Source organism: Cynocephalus volans, chromosome 1, assembly GCF_027409185.1.
Source record: "Cynocephalus volans isolate mCynVol1 chromosome 1, mCynVol1.pri, whole genome shotgun sequence".
Taxonomy (NCBI): Eukaryota; Metazoa; Chordata; class Mammalia; order Dermoptera; family Cynocephalidae; genus Cynocephalus; species Cynocephalus volans.
The window spans coordinates 221,374,234-221,390,950 of record NC_084460.1 but is presented as its reverse complement, the minus strand read 5'-3'; the positions used below and the strand labels follow the sequence as shown (position 1 = coordinate 221,390,950).

General features: G+C 39.2%; 1 protein-coding gene across 14 annotated transcripts in view; it reads left to right on the top strand.

Moving 5' to 3' along the window:
- The window catches only part of NEB (nebulin), a 206,310-nt gene that overhangs the window by 50,137 nt on the left and 139,456 nt on the right, over positions 1–16,717 (top strand). For all 14 annotated transcript variants that reach the window (XM_063098291.1, XM_063098282.1, XM_063098237.1 and 11 more), the window contains exons 37-48: positions 966–1,277; positions 2,234–2,440; positions 4,144–4,248; positions 5,529–5,636; positions 6,828–7,139; positions 7,562–7,768; positions 8,242–8,346; positions 8,501–8,608; positions 9,245–9,556; positions 10,763–10,969; positions 14,230–14,334; positions 15,327–15,434. In XM_063098291.1, the coding sequence (XP_062954361.1) occupies positions 966–1,277; positions 2,234–2,440; positions 4,144–4,248; positions 5,529–5,636; positions 6,828–7,139; positions 7,562–7,768; positions 8,242–8,346; positions 8,501–8,608; positions 9,245–9,556; positions 10,763–10,969; positions 14,230–14,334; positions 15,327–15,434 (2,196 nt within the window). The remainder of the gene's footprint in view (positions 1–965; positions 1,278–2,233; positions 2,441–4,143; positions 4,249–5,528; positions 5,637–6,827; positions 7,140–7,561; positions 7,769–8,241; positions 8,347–8,500; positions 8,609–9,244; positions 9,557–10,762; positions 10,970–14,229; positions 14,335–15,326; positions 15,435–16,717) is intronic.

Here is a 16,717-nt window from a genome sequence, read left to right as displayed (position 1 = left end):
TCAGTGTCACACACTATCCCAGGGGATACAATCTTGGTTTGAGAAAAGAGAAGAAAGATACCAATCAGGTGTGCAGATTTCTTTGTAGGATGGTACTGAAAATGTCTTCCTCAAAGGTTTGTACACAGTGCACATCACCATGAAATGCATTTTTAGTTTAAGTAAAAGTGAAAGTCTAAAGTATAACTTTATCCTTTTTTTTTTTTAGCATTTGCACAGTACTTTTTCTAACGTGCTTAAAAGTTACTTGATAATCCTTTCACCTGCTAGCCTTTATTTATGAATGCTTAAACTGCAGGAGACAAGTGCCTGCAGCATTTAGGTGGATTTGAATTCTCTTATATAAAAACTGAGGTTTTGACCTATTACACGGTAGCTCAATCTATATCCCAATTGTTGATCCCAGCAGTGATAGACTTTGGATAGCAGGACTTTTTTGATTAGGTTTTTACTGATGGGGAAAACCCCTAGCAGTTCCTGCTCTTACTGTAGCTCCTTAATTCATCTGCAGCTGCCTCAACAGTAAACTTGGAGAGTAGCTGCTAAGAAATGGGAGTGGTGAAAACCCAGCTACCTGCATAGCTATTACTCACATCCATGATGTGAAATAACATTGGATTAGGAAAATTCACATCTTTGTGAAACCAGGAGATATTGATCTTGTATTTGGAATGTGTCATGTTTATATTAAGTGTGAAAATTCAGTTGGTTTTAAATAAAGTTCACATGCAAATTATCTGTACAGTCGTAGCAAAGAAAAGAAACTGGTCTTGAATTCATCATGACACTCCCCGAAACCCCAGCAGTGTTTGAAATAAATGTTTTCACTCTGAGCTTTCTGGAAGGGGTGTGTGGTTTGAATTTCTTATACACCCTTCCAGAAAGTCACAATATTCTGAGCACGTTTACATGCATCTAATACTATGAGTGCCTAGGACTTTATTAACCAAATTCTGTCTCCACAGTATAAATACAAGGAAGCTTATGAGAAGTCAAAGGGAAAGCACGTGGGTTTCCGAAGCCTCCAGGATGATCCCAAGCTGGTGCACTATATGAACGTGGCAAAGCTGCAGTCAGATCGTGAATACAAAAAGAACTATGAGAACACCAAAACCAGCTACCATACCCCGGGGGATATGGTTAGCATTACAGCTGCAAAGATGGCTCAGGATGTTGCCACCAATGTCAACTACAAACAGCCTTTACATCATTACACATACCTGCCTGACGCTATGAGTCTCGAGCATACGAGGAATGTGAATCAAATTCAAAGTGATGTAAGTATGCATAGCATAACAGACCCAGAGATGTCTATACTTAAAGGATGATCATTTCTCTCTATTTTTTAGACTTTAGGCCACAGGAAGATACTTGAAAAATACATTTTAGAATAAACAAGCATTATTGAAGGACTACTGAAGGTGTGGTAGACATGCTATGTTTTTGCTGGCTTTCTGTACTTCTATTAGAATCATTGACATCCTTATTCACTATGGATGAAAGACAAAACCATATTCCACTAACTGTGTAGGCCACTTTGATTCTCAGCCAGAGGAAACAGGTGCTCCTGGTGGGGCTGCTTCAGTGGTGATAGATGCATAATGTGAAATAGAAGGATTCTCTATTCTTTTTGAATTTAGAGCAAAGTTTTTTTCTTCTTTTTTTTTTTAACTCAATGTCGTACTGTCATCCATGCAATCTATGTAATGAGTCATCTAAAATGAACCAGGAAGGCTTTGTGTTTGCAGCATGATTCATGGAGAGCTAGTTGCAAGGGAAGGTCTTTAACATTCAGGGCATTTCCTTCTGCAGGAGCCAGATTTCTGTAAGAATTGTCCTCTGCAAAGAGAAGAAATGGTATTCATTTATTGTTGCTCTATGAAAATATCTCTCCCTAACTGAGATCAGGAATAGCCTAGGTGGACAGTGCGGGTGAAATTCAAAGTTTTGGAGTCTTCGATGAAATTAAAAGGAAAGCCCAATTTATTGTCAAAAGAGACAAAAAAAAATTTTTAGCAGTACCCATGAAAGTATGTGACCTAGATTCTCTTCTGTATTGTATAATGCAGCCTAACAACAGAGCTGTGTTTTCTTATTACCAAATTCCAGGTAATAAGCTTTGTGACAGACAGAAATGAACGTGCTGAAAAGAGTTGCATAGAATTGCAGATCCTAGAAACATCCCTTGAGTATTTCCTGGGAAACCTCCTCATATGAGCTTCCTCTTTCACAGAATGTATATAAAGATGAGTATAACAGCTTCCTCAAGGGCATTGGTTGGATCCCTATTGGTTCTTTGGATGCTGAGAAGGCCAAGAAAGCAGGCGAAGCATTAAATGAGAGGAAGTATCGACAACACCCAGATACCATCAAGTTCACAAGCGTGCCTGATTCCATGGGCATGGTCTTGGCTCAGCACAACACGAAGCAGCTAAGTGATGTAAGTGGTTTCCCTTCCAAAGGGTCCGTCCATGAATAACCCCCGGTGACCAAACCACCCCACCATCCTTCTTAATTCAATACATGAGGGTGCATCTTTGTTAGCAAATAAACTGCTTTCAGAGGTGTAAGAGGAAAAGGTTTTACTTTTAAGCAACTTTGAACTTGAACATAGAGCAAACAGGAGGGGGAACGGGAATATTACAAATTTGCTTTATTTTCCAAATGCAGAGAGTTTGCGCTACTCATAAGCAGACCCCTATCCATTATACGTACGGAATGACGTTATTACTCTTATCACTGTGACTCTGAGTTGCAAGGATTCAGCCTAGCTCCACAGGGAAAGGCATAATCCTCTCACATGATAGCTCCATGTTCTGAGAGGCAGCCATAGAATAAGGTCTCTGGGGAGGAGGTGAGCAGTTTATTTGCAGAGTCATCCGGGGTCTCATTTCTGAGCCCAGGTCTATGTGGACTCTCATTTTTCCAGTCAGAGGCTAATTACGTGCTCAGTGCCTCAGAGCGTTTGGTCATTCCACAGTTCTGTTGTGGGTTTTATTTCTCAAGGTAGTCCCTGCCCCCATATTACTACAGATGTTTATTTTTTTAATTAATTAATTTTTTTTTTGTCATTTTTTCGTGACCGGCACTCAGTCAGTGAGGGCACCCGTCATTCCTATATAGGATCCGAACCCGCGGCGGGAGCGTCGCCGCGCTCCCAGCGCAGATGTTTAAGGTTTAATTCTATTTTAGTGGTAGTAACTGGTGTAGATTCTTTTGATTTCTTTTGTACTAAGCGAGGTGTCGCTTCTCATTGCATTTCTCCAATCATCTAGGAAAACCCTCGCCATATCAGTCTTTTCCCTCCTCATAAACACCATCAACATCTGCCTGGCTGCTCAAGCCAGAAACGTGGCAGTCACCATTTATACTTCCCTGGGTGGACCCCACATCCAGGATGTCTGCTGAGTCAGCTTCCTAGATGTCTCTCAGCCAGCAACTGCCACCAGCCCTAGTTCTGGCTTCCATATCTCTTCTTGGACAGCTGCCATCACCTGCTATCTAGACTCCCTGCCTGTGGTCACAAACAACCACCAGAGAGACTGCCTTACATCGAATCCCGTCTTTCTTATAGGGAAAACCTCTTAGGAACATCTCCTTGAACTTAAAATCTAAACTCATTAACTTGGCTGAAAAGACCCTCCACTCTATGGTCCTGCTCCCCGCTCTGTCCAATCCTCTTGCCCTCCTTCCCCGGGCACATTCCAGCCAGTGACTTGGGCTGCTTTCAGTACCTCAGGGTGGCCATTGCCATTTCTTGCCTCAGAGTCTTTACTGACCCCCCTTGCTTCTCTGCTACAGTATTCTGTTTACAACACATCACAGATTCTAGCTATAGTTTGTAGTTTACGTGTTTAACATCTGTCTCCTCTACTGGACTCCAAGCTCCAAGAGGACAGGTCCGTGTTTTTCACCACTTTAAACACAGACCCTACCGTCCTGCCTGGTGCGCAGTGCTGTCCAATAACTACTGGCTGAATGAGGACGTGAATATGTCCACCAGAGCGCCCTCCTTGTGGACTGTAGGCATTTGCCTTACATATGGAAACTGCAAATGCTAGCCTTACTTTTGAAAGGAGCGAGGGCTTGATACTCACATCACGGCAACTACTAACATTTGCACGCTGCCTCTTTTGTTTCCAGTTGAACTACAAGGTGGAGGGGGAGAAACTGAAGCACAAGTACACTATAGACCCCGAACTGCCTCAGTTTATTCAAGCCAAGGTCAACGCCTTCAACCTGAGTGACGTAAGTATCTGGCCTGGTGACAGCCTAACTGCTCATGTGGGCCTCTCCTTTCCAGTTCTGTGTACCTCCTGCACTGAGAATTTTAAGCGGACCAAACTGAGTGTGGGCCTTTCGAGTCCCAGGATTGGACCCTTATCATACAACGTGAGACTTGAGGCCACCATAAAATTTTGTGTAATGCAGACTTTTCCAAACTATGGGCTGTGACTGATTAGTGGGTTGTAAAATCAGTCTAGTAAGTTTTGTCTCAGTTTTTAAAAAACAGAACAAAATGAGATAGACAAGACTGGAAAAAAATATAGGAGTGCATATTCTGTAGTGAGGATAAGTATTGCTTTCTGCAACTTTTCTTTCAATTCTTTATTAAAACTTCCCAAAAAGTTTAATTCTCTTAAGAAACTCTGTTGTTGTTTTTTTTTTAAATATGTAACTAGCTCCTCTCTTGGGTGGCCTAGAAGTTTAAATCCACTACTATGAATTATTTCCTTTTTTTAATATGTTGGTAAATTCTAACTTAAAAAACATAATTAAACCTGAATAAAATTGTTCATTTCTTTTTTTTAAAATGAAGCATATTTAATTATACACATTTGTGGTATACAGAATTGAATATCAATCCTGATAATCAAATCAGGATAATTAGTTTACTCATCTTTACAAAATGTAATCATTCTTTGTGACCCTTAATCAATTTCTCACTACTTATTTGTTTCTCAAAAGATGGCTTAGTCATTCTTCCCAATGTTTTTAAGCTCTGTTTTGTCTCCAAGTATGCATTTTTTCATCATCATTTTATGCTTTGGTTCATTAAAATTTTTTTCCCTAATTTCATAAGTAATATTTAAGCAGTCACAGTAATTAAAGTTGAGTGGTTCTACATCCAAATTTTATATTTCAGTATCCATACCTTTCTATAATGAAATGCTTCATTACAAAATACTTTTTTCAAAAGTATTACATGCTTATTATAAAAAAAGAAAAATATAGAAAATTATTTAAAAAAACCAAAAATGTGTTAGCCCCATTCAAAGCATTATCTTTCCATTGCTTTGTTATGCAAACATACATATTTTTTAACCAGTTGAGATTATACTGTGTTACAATTTACTGATGTTTTTTAAAAGAATCTCATAGGTACATAAAATATGAACTAATAGCCCTAACCCTGTGAATTCTTTTAATAGAAATGGGTATATTATGAAATGTTTTATCAGAGGCCTTTGGCCTCCTGTTTCATTTTTCTTTTAATAAATAATAAAATAATTTTTCCTTCTTTGAAGGCTCATTATAAAGCAGACTGGAAGAAAACCCTTGCTAAGGGCTATGATTTGAGACCAGATGCCATTCCCATTGTTGCCGCAAAGAGTTCAAGGAATATTGCTAGTGATGTAAGTCTAATATGAAAGTAGTAAACTCTCTCTCTGTATATTTTAAAAATCTGTACATGATATATGAGACTATATGAACTATATGAGTAAGCAAATAAAGAAATTATAAAGTAAAAATATTTCCTAAAATCCTATGTCCCAGTGATTTTTTAATATTTAACGCAATACCATTGTTACAAAGAAGAAAAAAAATTTTTTTTAAACTATAAAATATTTGGGACTCTCTTTAGTATCATTGTTATAAACTTAAAAACCCCTTCTTATTTGGACTTTGTCAAGAAAAAGTGTCTTGGTATACTAAAATATCACTAAATCAAAAAAGTCTCTAAGTATTTTTTTAAAATATAGTGTTTTGGGGTTTTTTCTTGTTTATTTATTTATTTATTTATTTACATTCTAAAATGTTGTGGAGCAGTTGGGGGGAGGGGGAGAAAATAAGAGGGAAGGAAATTGGGTGGGAGGAGGAGGAAGGAGGAGGAGTGGGGTTGAGGCCTGTGGCACCCCCCTCATTCCTTCAGGGGAAACCAGGGGCTTCCAGCCATAGCTTGGTCATTGCTGGGCTGGGTGCAGATGTCAGGGGGGTGTGGCTGAAGCCCTCGGCCCCCCCTAAAAAATGCAATGTTTTAATTTTATAATTTCCACAAAGAAAATATCTAGTGAAATATGGAAAACCAGGAAGAATTATAGATTAAATAACAGAATTCTATGAATTCACTACTTTTTACAAATTAAGTTATATTTTCTATATAAATTGATATAATAAATGCCTTGATAGAGTAAAAACTCATTAACTTCAAGTTCAATACACAAATTTGTATTAGGCCTTTGCTGAAATATGCTCATGATTATGCAAAATCTTTATAAGGTAATGGAAATGAAAATACGATAACAAACTGTACATCAGTTGCTTAATAAACTTCTCAGGAACCTTTGAGCATATTCAAAGAATCTACTTACGAACAATCTAGATATAAACTACAAATGATTCCATTCTTAATTATCCCAGAGGAGGTCTCAAGACCACCCATTAAAACTATTTTCTTAGCTTTTATTTAAAACTACTCAGAAAAAAACCTTAGCTGTTACCTAGATTCAGAGGGAATTTGACCTTTGGTTAATTTGTTACATAAATTTGGTTTATATCAAACTTCTACCCTATCAAACTTGTGTCTGACCTTCTTTTTCAAATAGTGCAAATATAAGGAGGGTTATGAGAAAGCCAGAGGCAAGCAAATTGGATTTCTCAGTCTTCAAGATGATCCTAAACTGGTGCACTATATGAATGTGGCCAAAATGCAGTCTGATCGTGAGTACAAAAAGGGCTACGAAGCCAGCAAGACCAGGTACCACACACCTTTAGATATGTTCAGTGTGACCGCTGCAAAGAAATCGCAGGAGGCTGCTACCAATACCAACTACAGACAGCCCTACCACCACTACACTCTCCTGCCCGACGCCTTGAACGTGGAGCACTCCAGGAACGCCATGCAGATTCAGAGCGATGTACGTGCCCGTCGCAGGTGGTCACATAGTTATCCATTTCTAGTGGGTGGGAGCAAAGAACGGGAACTGCTCACTCCATCCTAAGCCTGAACTGGGAGTTTTAGGATTTCACTCATTTGAACTGTGTGTAGCTTTATTTTTCTTATTACATACATTTTTTAAAACTTTGAATGTTGGACCCAACATACAATGTATTAAGAGGCTCAAATGGGTGATATGTAATATGCCTTTCAGTGCAAAATCCTGTTAACTTTTTATTTCTTTTCCTCAAGAAAGATAATTTCTTCCAAAAGACCATAGAGAGTAAAAAGTGGGTTATTCTCCCCACCTGCACTTGTTTTTGAAAATGAGCAAATCATGTCGCCAAAGAAACCCATGCTGTGACTCTTTCTGAAATGTAAATTTCCTTTTCTGTTGTAAAGAATCTATACAAATCTGACTTCACCAACTGGATGAAAGGGATCGGCTGGGTCCCAATAGAATCCCTGGAGGTGGAGAAGGCAAAGAAAGCAGGGGAGATTCTCAGTGAGAAGAAGTATCGCCAGCACCCCGAGAAGCTGAAGTTCACATACGCCATGGACACAATGGAACAGGCACTTAACAAAAGTAACAAACTGAATATGGATAAGGTAAGAGCTCACCTGCTAACCTCAGCCAGAGAACCCTCATAGCATTCATGAGCCTGGAAGTGCCCTATAATCTTCAATGTTTTTATCTTTCCAATGTTCGTAGTGGTTGGGGGGGGGAGGAAGGTGGGGGACTCTATAGCTTTCATCACATCTAGAGAGCTCTCTCTTATATGGACCCTCAGGTCTTCTCTCAAGACCGTGTTAAGGATGCGACAGAACCACAAAACTCCACATAGTTATGAGGTCAGGGCAAGATGGCATTTGCTGCTTCAGTGGAAGGAGGTTCCCTTATTTGATGATATTTTTTTCTCATTGTGTATCCAGCTTCCTCAGCCCATCTTCTTGCTATTTCATCCATTTTCCAATATCGGATTTGATCTCTTTTACCGTGGAGATGTGTATCTCTTCCTCTTGCTAGCCTTATTGCAGACTCATCCTGCTGTAAAATCATGTACCTGACTTTCTTCTTGCAGAGGCTCTACACTGAAAAATGGAACAAAGACAAGACCACCATTCACGTCATGCCTGATACTCCAGATATTTTACTCTCCAGAGTAAACCAAATCACCATGAGTGATGTAAGTAGATTAATGACAGCAAAAGTGGGGGAAAGGTCGAAGGGAATTAATACTTATGGAATGTTTGTCTTCTTCACTCCAAACACTTTGAAATCAAGATCCCCATTCTAAACCAAATCACAAGATTCTCTTGTTTTCCTATTTCCTTGTTTAGAAACTGTACAAAGCTGGCTGGGAAGAAGAAAAGAAGAAAGGATATGACCTGCGGTCTGATGCCATCCCAATAAAGGCTGCAAAAGCCTCTAGAGACATTGCCAGCGATGTAAGTGCTTCTGCTGGGCCTTCTGAAGGCTGAGCAAGTAATAGTGGATGCGCCTAGCTTGTGTGTATTCGGCAGCTGTGGTCAGCTCCATTCAGTGTGGGTGGGAACGCCATCCCGTGTATCACACCACACATCTTTCATCGCCCAGTCCAAGTACCCTCTAATCATTATTTAATGTAAAAAGTGACCAAGTCTTGTTAAAATAAGTTGCTTTTAGAGTGCTCAAGTCATTTATAGACAATTCTAAATAAATGGAAGGATGCAATCTACATATTTTACCCTGGAGACCCATGGCCGGGCTCTTTCCTGAATGTAAGGATACACCATGAGAAATCATGCCTTCAGCCTTTCCTGTTGCTTAGACCGCTGAGTGGGAAAAGCTGATTTCTAAATCACCCTAAACCAACTTAGTTGCACATCTCTTTAATTCTGAGATCATTTGCTTTCCATGGACTCAAGTCTGAGAAGAAATTTGAAGTAAAAAGACCTTGCTACCTGCTTCTCATGAGCTCCTACCTGTCTAATTTTAGAATAGCTCTAAAACCTTTCACCTGCCACAAAGCTAATGGCACCTAGTGAATGCTGTTTTGTCCTCTTTCCTTCACCATTTCATCATGCCTTCTCTTCTGTCCACAGTACAAATACAAGCAAGGCTATGAACGAGCCAAAGGGAAACACATTGGCTTCCGGAGCCTGGAGGATGACCCCAAGTTGGTGCACTTCATGCAGGTGGCCAAGATGCAGTCAGACCGGGAATACAAGAAGGGATATGAGAAATCCAAGACATACTTCCACACCCCAGTGGACATGTTGAGTGTGGTGGCAGCCAAGAAGTCTCAGGAAGTGGCCACCAACACCAATTACAGGAATGTGATCCACTCCTACAACATGCTTCCTGATGCCATGAGCTTTGAATTGGCCAAAAATATGATGCAGATTCAAAGTGATGTATGTGAAAGCCGCAACATTTGCAGAGCATTTACTCTGGAAAATAAGCAAATCATGAATGACCATAAGTAATGAATGACATTTTGAAAATCCTGAAAGTCACGGGCAGTTTTCTAATGGGGTGTTTTGTTTGTTACCTTAGCTTGAATTTCTTTCTTTTAACAAAAGGGTATCAAGTCTAGAAACTAAAGTCTTATTTTCTACTATTGTTGCTGTGAGGATTACTGGATTCTGCACTTGATCTTAGCCAAAAGGCCGAGAAGCGATGGGGTTACTGGATTCTGAATTCAGCAATAGCAAATGAAATTTGGTTTTGTAAGAAATATATTGAAGGAAATATGCCTCAAAAAGAGGGTCAAAAATGGTTCCTGGTAGAGGAATAAGAGGGAAAGCGAGAAACCAGATAACTTGATAGCTCCAGCCCCTCTGTCCCAGCCAGCTTTTATTTCACTATGTCTAATTTTGCAATTGCCTGTCTTACTAACTTATGAAACACGGATGACATGATGGCTGAGGTAGCTTTTGGAATGATTATAGAAAATACAGAGAGGGTATAGAGTCAAGAATTTAGAATAGGCCATTTGCTGGCCAGAGGAAGTGAATTTAATTTACAAACCAAAAGCAGACCTCACCAAGCCTCTTGAGGAATGTAAAAGCTGAGCTATTAATTGCCAAGGGGGTACGTAAGTGCCCAGATGAAAGCAACTATGGTACATTCCTAGAGAGAAATGTCAGAGGAAGGAAAGAAAATGACATTTGCACAAAGTAGGTTCTGGCATACCTGAAGGAACTGTAACAGTGGTGGGTAATCAAAGACTTATAGTGAAGGAGAGAAATGGGGTTTCCATATGTCTGTCATCTATTAACCAAGATAACTTGGGGATTTCTTTAAGAAAAGTCAGCATAGTCACCTTTCTCACGTGGCAGATAATAGTCACAAGGCAGGTTAATCTATTTGGCATTTCTTTGTGCTTTTTCTTTATGAAAGCATCAAGAAAAACAAATCACAAAGATATTCCTGTTTGTTTTTAATTTCTCATGAAAGGAAATGTAAAAAAGGTAAAAGTTTAGGGATAAAAATGGTTGAATTTCAGTGTACTATATTGGTTGAACACTGAGGTGGGAGTTATGGAATATTAAACGCACATTCATGGTTCTTGGGAAGTTTTGATTTCTTCCCGTTTTTGAGTTTTTCTTCTTTTGCAGAATCAGTACAAAGCTGACTATGCTGACTTCATGAAGGGCATTGGATGGCTCCCTCTGGGCTCCCTGGAAGCTGAGAAAAACAAGAAAGCCATGGAGATTATTAGCGAAAAGAAGTACCGCCAGCACCCAGACACTTTGAAGTATTCCACACTGATGGACTCTATGAACATGGTTTTGGCCCAGAATAATGCCAAAATTCTGAATGAAGTAAGTGATTTAATAATGTAGTGTTTCATGTGCATCAGAGAAAATTCGGGTATATCTTACATTTATTCTACAGCTTTTGCTAACACAGTTATAGAGCATCATACTTGAGCTCTACTTTACCTTGAAAAAGGGTCTTGTAGTTAAAAAAATATATGTATTAAAATTATTCATAATTAGTGGCCCCCCAAATGTTTAACGAACCATCCTATCACACTGACATAAAATAGAGTCCCTTTTTTCAAATACACATTTTCAAAATGAGTTCCATTTACCTAAGATGAGGTTGAATAGAAGTTCACGATGCTGAATCAGCAGATTGCCTGATAACAGCTGGCTGTTGTAGCCTACCCTGGCTACTTCCCAGCTGCTTTGATGCGATCAAGGACAACTCCTAGATTATATAGCTGTAGCAGCATTCCAAACCAGGACCTTCTCTGAGCAATCATGAGAGCAATTGTTCTTCACCAGTATTTCCTGGCATCATTAATTATTCTAATCTTTAGAAAAGCCTTACTGTATTTTCACATATATTTACCATAAGTTGATATCAAGACCAATAAGAACATCAACCTTGGATACATGTTTTTAAAGTTAGAAATAAAATAAGTGCAACTGCACTGGTTATATCGTGTGGATCACAATTTTAAAAATGCCTTTGATTAACAAAAAAGGAAAAAATTATGTAGACTTTAACATTAAGCAGTTACAGAAAGTAATAACTAGGAAGCTGGAGCTGTGTTACGCCAAGCCCCAGAGTAAATCTCCTGGAGTCTTCAGAAAATGCACTGATTTGTGCTGAAGACCAACCTCCTTGAAAAGGACTTGCCTAAAAGACAAGGCACAAATCTCAGTGCCCCTTTTAAGATTTAGAATCAAAACTATCATGAAGATATATTTATTTTTAAAATATTAAATTAGTTAGATACTTCCTTTTTTTTTCAATGTTAGTGATTAATATTCAGGATAATGACGTAAAGATGAGAATCATAGAAATTGCAAATGTTGATACTGAGAGGTATCTTGGTGATCATCAAGTTGAATCCCCTCACTGCAGAGTTAAGGGAAGTGTGGTTCAGAGAGGCAAAGTACCTTCCCTAAGGACACATGACTGGGTCTGGGTCAACGTCTAGGTCTGGCAGAACAGAGATTCTGAGGACTAGCTATTGCTCTTTCCACTAGAATCATGCTGTCCAATAATATAGCTACTAGCCATATGTGGTGATTTGTATTTAAATTAATTAAATTAAATAATATTAATAATTTAGTTTCTCATTCACATTAGCCATATTTCAAGTACCCAATAGCCCTATGTGGCTAGGGGCTGCCATATTGGATTGTGCAGAACATTTCCATCATTGCCCATAAGCGAAATTTCTGCCCATTGCATAAATTTCTATTGGATAGTGCTGGTCTAAAACAGGGGTCAGACAACTACTGTCTTTGTAAATAAAGTTTTATTGTAACACAGCCACAGCCATTTATTTGCATATTGTCTGTGGCTGCTTTTGTACTACAACAGCAGAGTTGAGTAGTTAATGACAGAGATTGTGTGGCCCACAAAACCTAAAATATTTAATATCTGGTCCTTTAGGGAAAACTCCTGGTCTAGAAGAAAGTTAATTTGTTTTAATTAAGCCCAATTAAAACAAACAAAAAAATACTTTCACCTATCGGATTTGCGAAGATTGAAAAGTTGCATTACACATGGTATCAGCAAGGGAGTTTATGTTAATGCAAACTTCTAACCAGCCGTTGTTAATATTTGTTAAAATTTAAAATCTAGGTGTTTATTATTCTATAGGAATCCTTATATATGTACACAAAGGTATACATACATACAGATATACAATAATATTTTTTGCAGGTTAGGGTTTCTGAAAGGAGCTGAGATGGAATTTGAGGAATAGGGTATTTTTTAGGTATCCATGGAGGGAGGACTGGACAGAAGGAGAAGTTGAATTGTGATGCAGGCCTGACATAGCCTCAAACAGTCCTATGTTGCTGCAAATGGGAGAATTTCATTCATTTTTATGGCAGAGTAGTACTCCATGGTGTATATATACCACATTTTCCTGACCACAATGGTGTGGTGGACTTGCAGAGGGAGAGAACATACCTAGGGATACAAAGTGGAGTGGGGAAAGGGGGATGGGGATAATTGGGGGGATAATTGGGTGGGGGACACGGGGTATAATCACAATTTGTGGTAATAGGCATGCTACCAGTATGGATCTGGCCGTCACATCTTAGGCATGAGTGGTGACAATTTGCTTTGTACCTCATGAATATTCATAACCAATATGAATAAATAAATAAATAAGATAAAAAACACTGGGAAAAACTGAACTTCAATCTTTTCTTCTCACCATACACAAACATTTGCTTAAAATGGATCATAGACAAAAACATAAAAGCTAAAGATAAAAAAATTCTAGAGGAAGACTTTGAAGAAAAATCTTTGTGACCTTGGGGTAGGCCTAAATTCCTTAAAAAAAAAACAAACAAAAAAACCCCCCAGTCCTATGGAGGGCTCTCCTGTGTCACCTGTCACAAGTGTCCTGTACTGGGCTGAAATGCACAGGCCTTTGTACCCGCACTTTGATGAGTCATTAGATGTGACCATCTGGGAAGGGCTTGCTGTTGGGTGAGACAGCTGACCACTGGAGGCTCTCCGCCAAAAGTTGGGGCAACAGGTCCTTCCTTGAATGGGTATCTGGATGGCACATCTCCATGACAACCACAAATATCATGGCAATATTGCTTGTAATAGAAAAAGACTAGAAACTACAAATTAAATATCCATCAATAGAGAATTGTTAAATCGCTTGAATCACTTCCTCATGCAATACCATGCAGCTCCTTAAATGAAGTAAATTATTTTAAAAAGGTTTCAGGATGGTTAACTTATATTATTAAGTAAAAAAACAAGATGTCAAACATGGTGTATCACATGACCTCATTTATATTTTTAAAAAGAAATGTACATGAATTTTAGTATGCATAGAAAGTTTTAGGAAAGAGATGCTATCTCCAGCTGTAAGATAGGGGGATAGGGCACTTTTACTTCCCATCTTATATTCTCTCCACTGTATTATTTAAATGAGCACCTTTCCCATTAAAAAAAATTTTTTTAAAGCCTACCTAATAAGAACACATAAAATATTGATATATATATATATATGTACACACACAAAGATACATATGTACTATGTGAACTCCTTTTAAGATTTTAAGCACTAAGTTACACTTTTTTCCCCCAGCACCTCTACAAACAAGCATGGGAGGCTGACAAGACCAAAGTCCACATCATGCCTGACATCCCTGAGATTATCTTGGCAAAGGCAAATGCGATTAATATGAGTGACGTAAGTATAATTCTCCCTGTTACCATCTTTTTTCTAGCCAATTTGAACCAGTAAAAATTTAACGTCTGTCCCATCTAGGAGAGGGAATGTTTTAAAAATAATAGTGGAAATCTGCAAATGAGAATCTTTCTCTTTCTAATCTTACTTTGCTAAGAGTTGGAGTAGGCTTATTGACGGGAGATGGGCCAGGTAGTTAGGAATTTGAAGGATGATGGGATTTTGTTCTAGGACAGGCACCTCTTATCAAACTAAGAGTTTTGGCAGGAAGAGAAGGGCTTGGGGGCCAGGAGAAGAGAAAAAGGAAGCAAGAGTCCCAGGACCACATTCTTAGAGAGCCTCTCCACCAGCTCCTGAGATGCTCCTCAAGAAGGGGTTAAATGGGAAGGGAGATGAGTATTTTTAAGAATTAGGGGCAAGCCTCATAACAGGGAATGCGCAACACTTGTTAGAAAATGCACTGATGTTTTATTTTATTTTTGTCCTTATCCTAACCATATGTGCTGGGAAATCTCTAACTCTACCAGTTTTTTCTTTTCTTTGTGTGAATTCCACAGAGATTTGGAATTGCTGACTTTTTTTGAATTGGAGAATCCACATATTTATATAAATAAAAGTCAATTGTAAAACAGCACTAAGTTTTCTTTGGATGTAAGAATATGGCTGTTTTGTAGTTTTCCTTTAACTCTTGTTTGATAAAATGCATCCGTAAGAGTCTACCGGATTTCACGTCTTTAAAGAATATTTGCAACCTAATAGAGACCAGTAACTTTTAGTTGTTCTGGTGGCTTCTTGGAAATGTTTGAGTTTGTAATAGATTTTTTTTTTCAGACACAGTTATGTTACTTGTGAGAACATTCAGCCACTGAACCACCAATGAAGCATTCTGCTCAAAAATAAAAACGATGCCACTGTGTCAGTCTTCTCAAATAAATCCAGGCTTTCCTATTTAGAAAGAAAAACAAACATACTATTCCCTTTGCCTCTCTTTACAGAAACTCTACAAACTTTCTCTGGAAGAGTCTAAAAAGAAAGGCTATGATCTCAGAACTGATGCCATTCCCATACAAGCTGCCAAGGCTTCAAGAGACATTGCAAGTGATGTAAGTCCCAAGGGAAGCACTCACCTGGCTGGGGGTTTCTGATCAACCAGATAATAAGGGCTGAGTTCTGGACACACTGAGTGGATAAGATATGAAAAAAAAGTGTGCCTGCTAACAATAGTCTCACTCTGTTCTGTGGATGCTTCTGAGCCTTGCTTTTGTGTTCTGTCTGGTACTTCTGAAAAAACAGAATGCAAACTGCATTATGACTCTCATAGACATGAGCTCCCTGATTCATGAGATCTAGGTGAACTTACTTTGAATTCTGTCACCAAGGCTGTGGCCTGTAGAAAGCCAGGTTTCCTTGGTGAAAGGCTGGTGTTACCCTTGCCTCCTACTTCTGAGGATCTGCCTTCCCAACAAATGTCTCATGTGGTGGTATGCTGGGATGCTGATCGTTTGGGCTCAGGACAGCTGATTATTAAGTAATCAGGAATTTTTCAGACCAGTTGTTAAATGATTAATAGCTTGACATCAGCCAGGGATGGAGTATTGACACCACAGATACTGGCGAAGACTACAAATGAGGGCTCTTCCTCCCCCTGACCCCGCCGAGAGCTGGTGTACCAGCACACCACTGTCATAACACACCACCTACATGAAACTCAGTTCTTTCATTTGGTTGTTTCCACAAGAAACCCCCTCACAGGGAGCATGGAATGACTGAGGGTAGTGGGAGAAGCACATTCCAGAGCACTCTTTCCTTGGCCACCCCCAGCTGTACGTTCTGTCTCCTCTTCCATCTCTGTTCTCATCTCCCCACCCATGCACCTTCTCCCACGCCCTCTTATTGTCCTGAGAACTCCAGATTCTTCTTCCTCTATTACACGGCAGTAACCTGGCTCTCCCGGCTCCTACTCACGAATGTGCACACTCAGCCACACAAGGGGACAAGCAGAAGAAGTAGTTTTCCATGTATCAGGGTCCCCCCTCTTCAGAAGTTGGGGGGGTGTAAAATTTTTTCCCCATGAGGCCAGTTTAGAGAGTCTTAAAAGAAAAGGAGCTCTAGAATTATAAAGTTACTCTGAAATTATGCTGTGTACCTAACAACTGAACCTATCCTCATCAGTAAATGACTGGTTGGCTGATTTCTCAAGTGGCATTACCCTGCTTGAGCCATTCTGCATTTTTCTCTCAGTTTCTGTGTTCTTATTACCTACTCAAGGCCTCTTTCACACTCACAGTAGAGTATGTGCTTAAGTAGGTGTGGTGCATCATCACAAGATCTGGGTTCTAATCCGTAGTGACCTTAGCAAGTCACTCACCTCTCTGAGTCTCAGTTT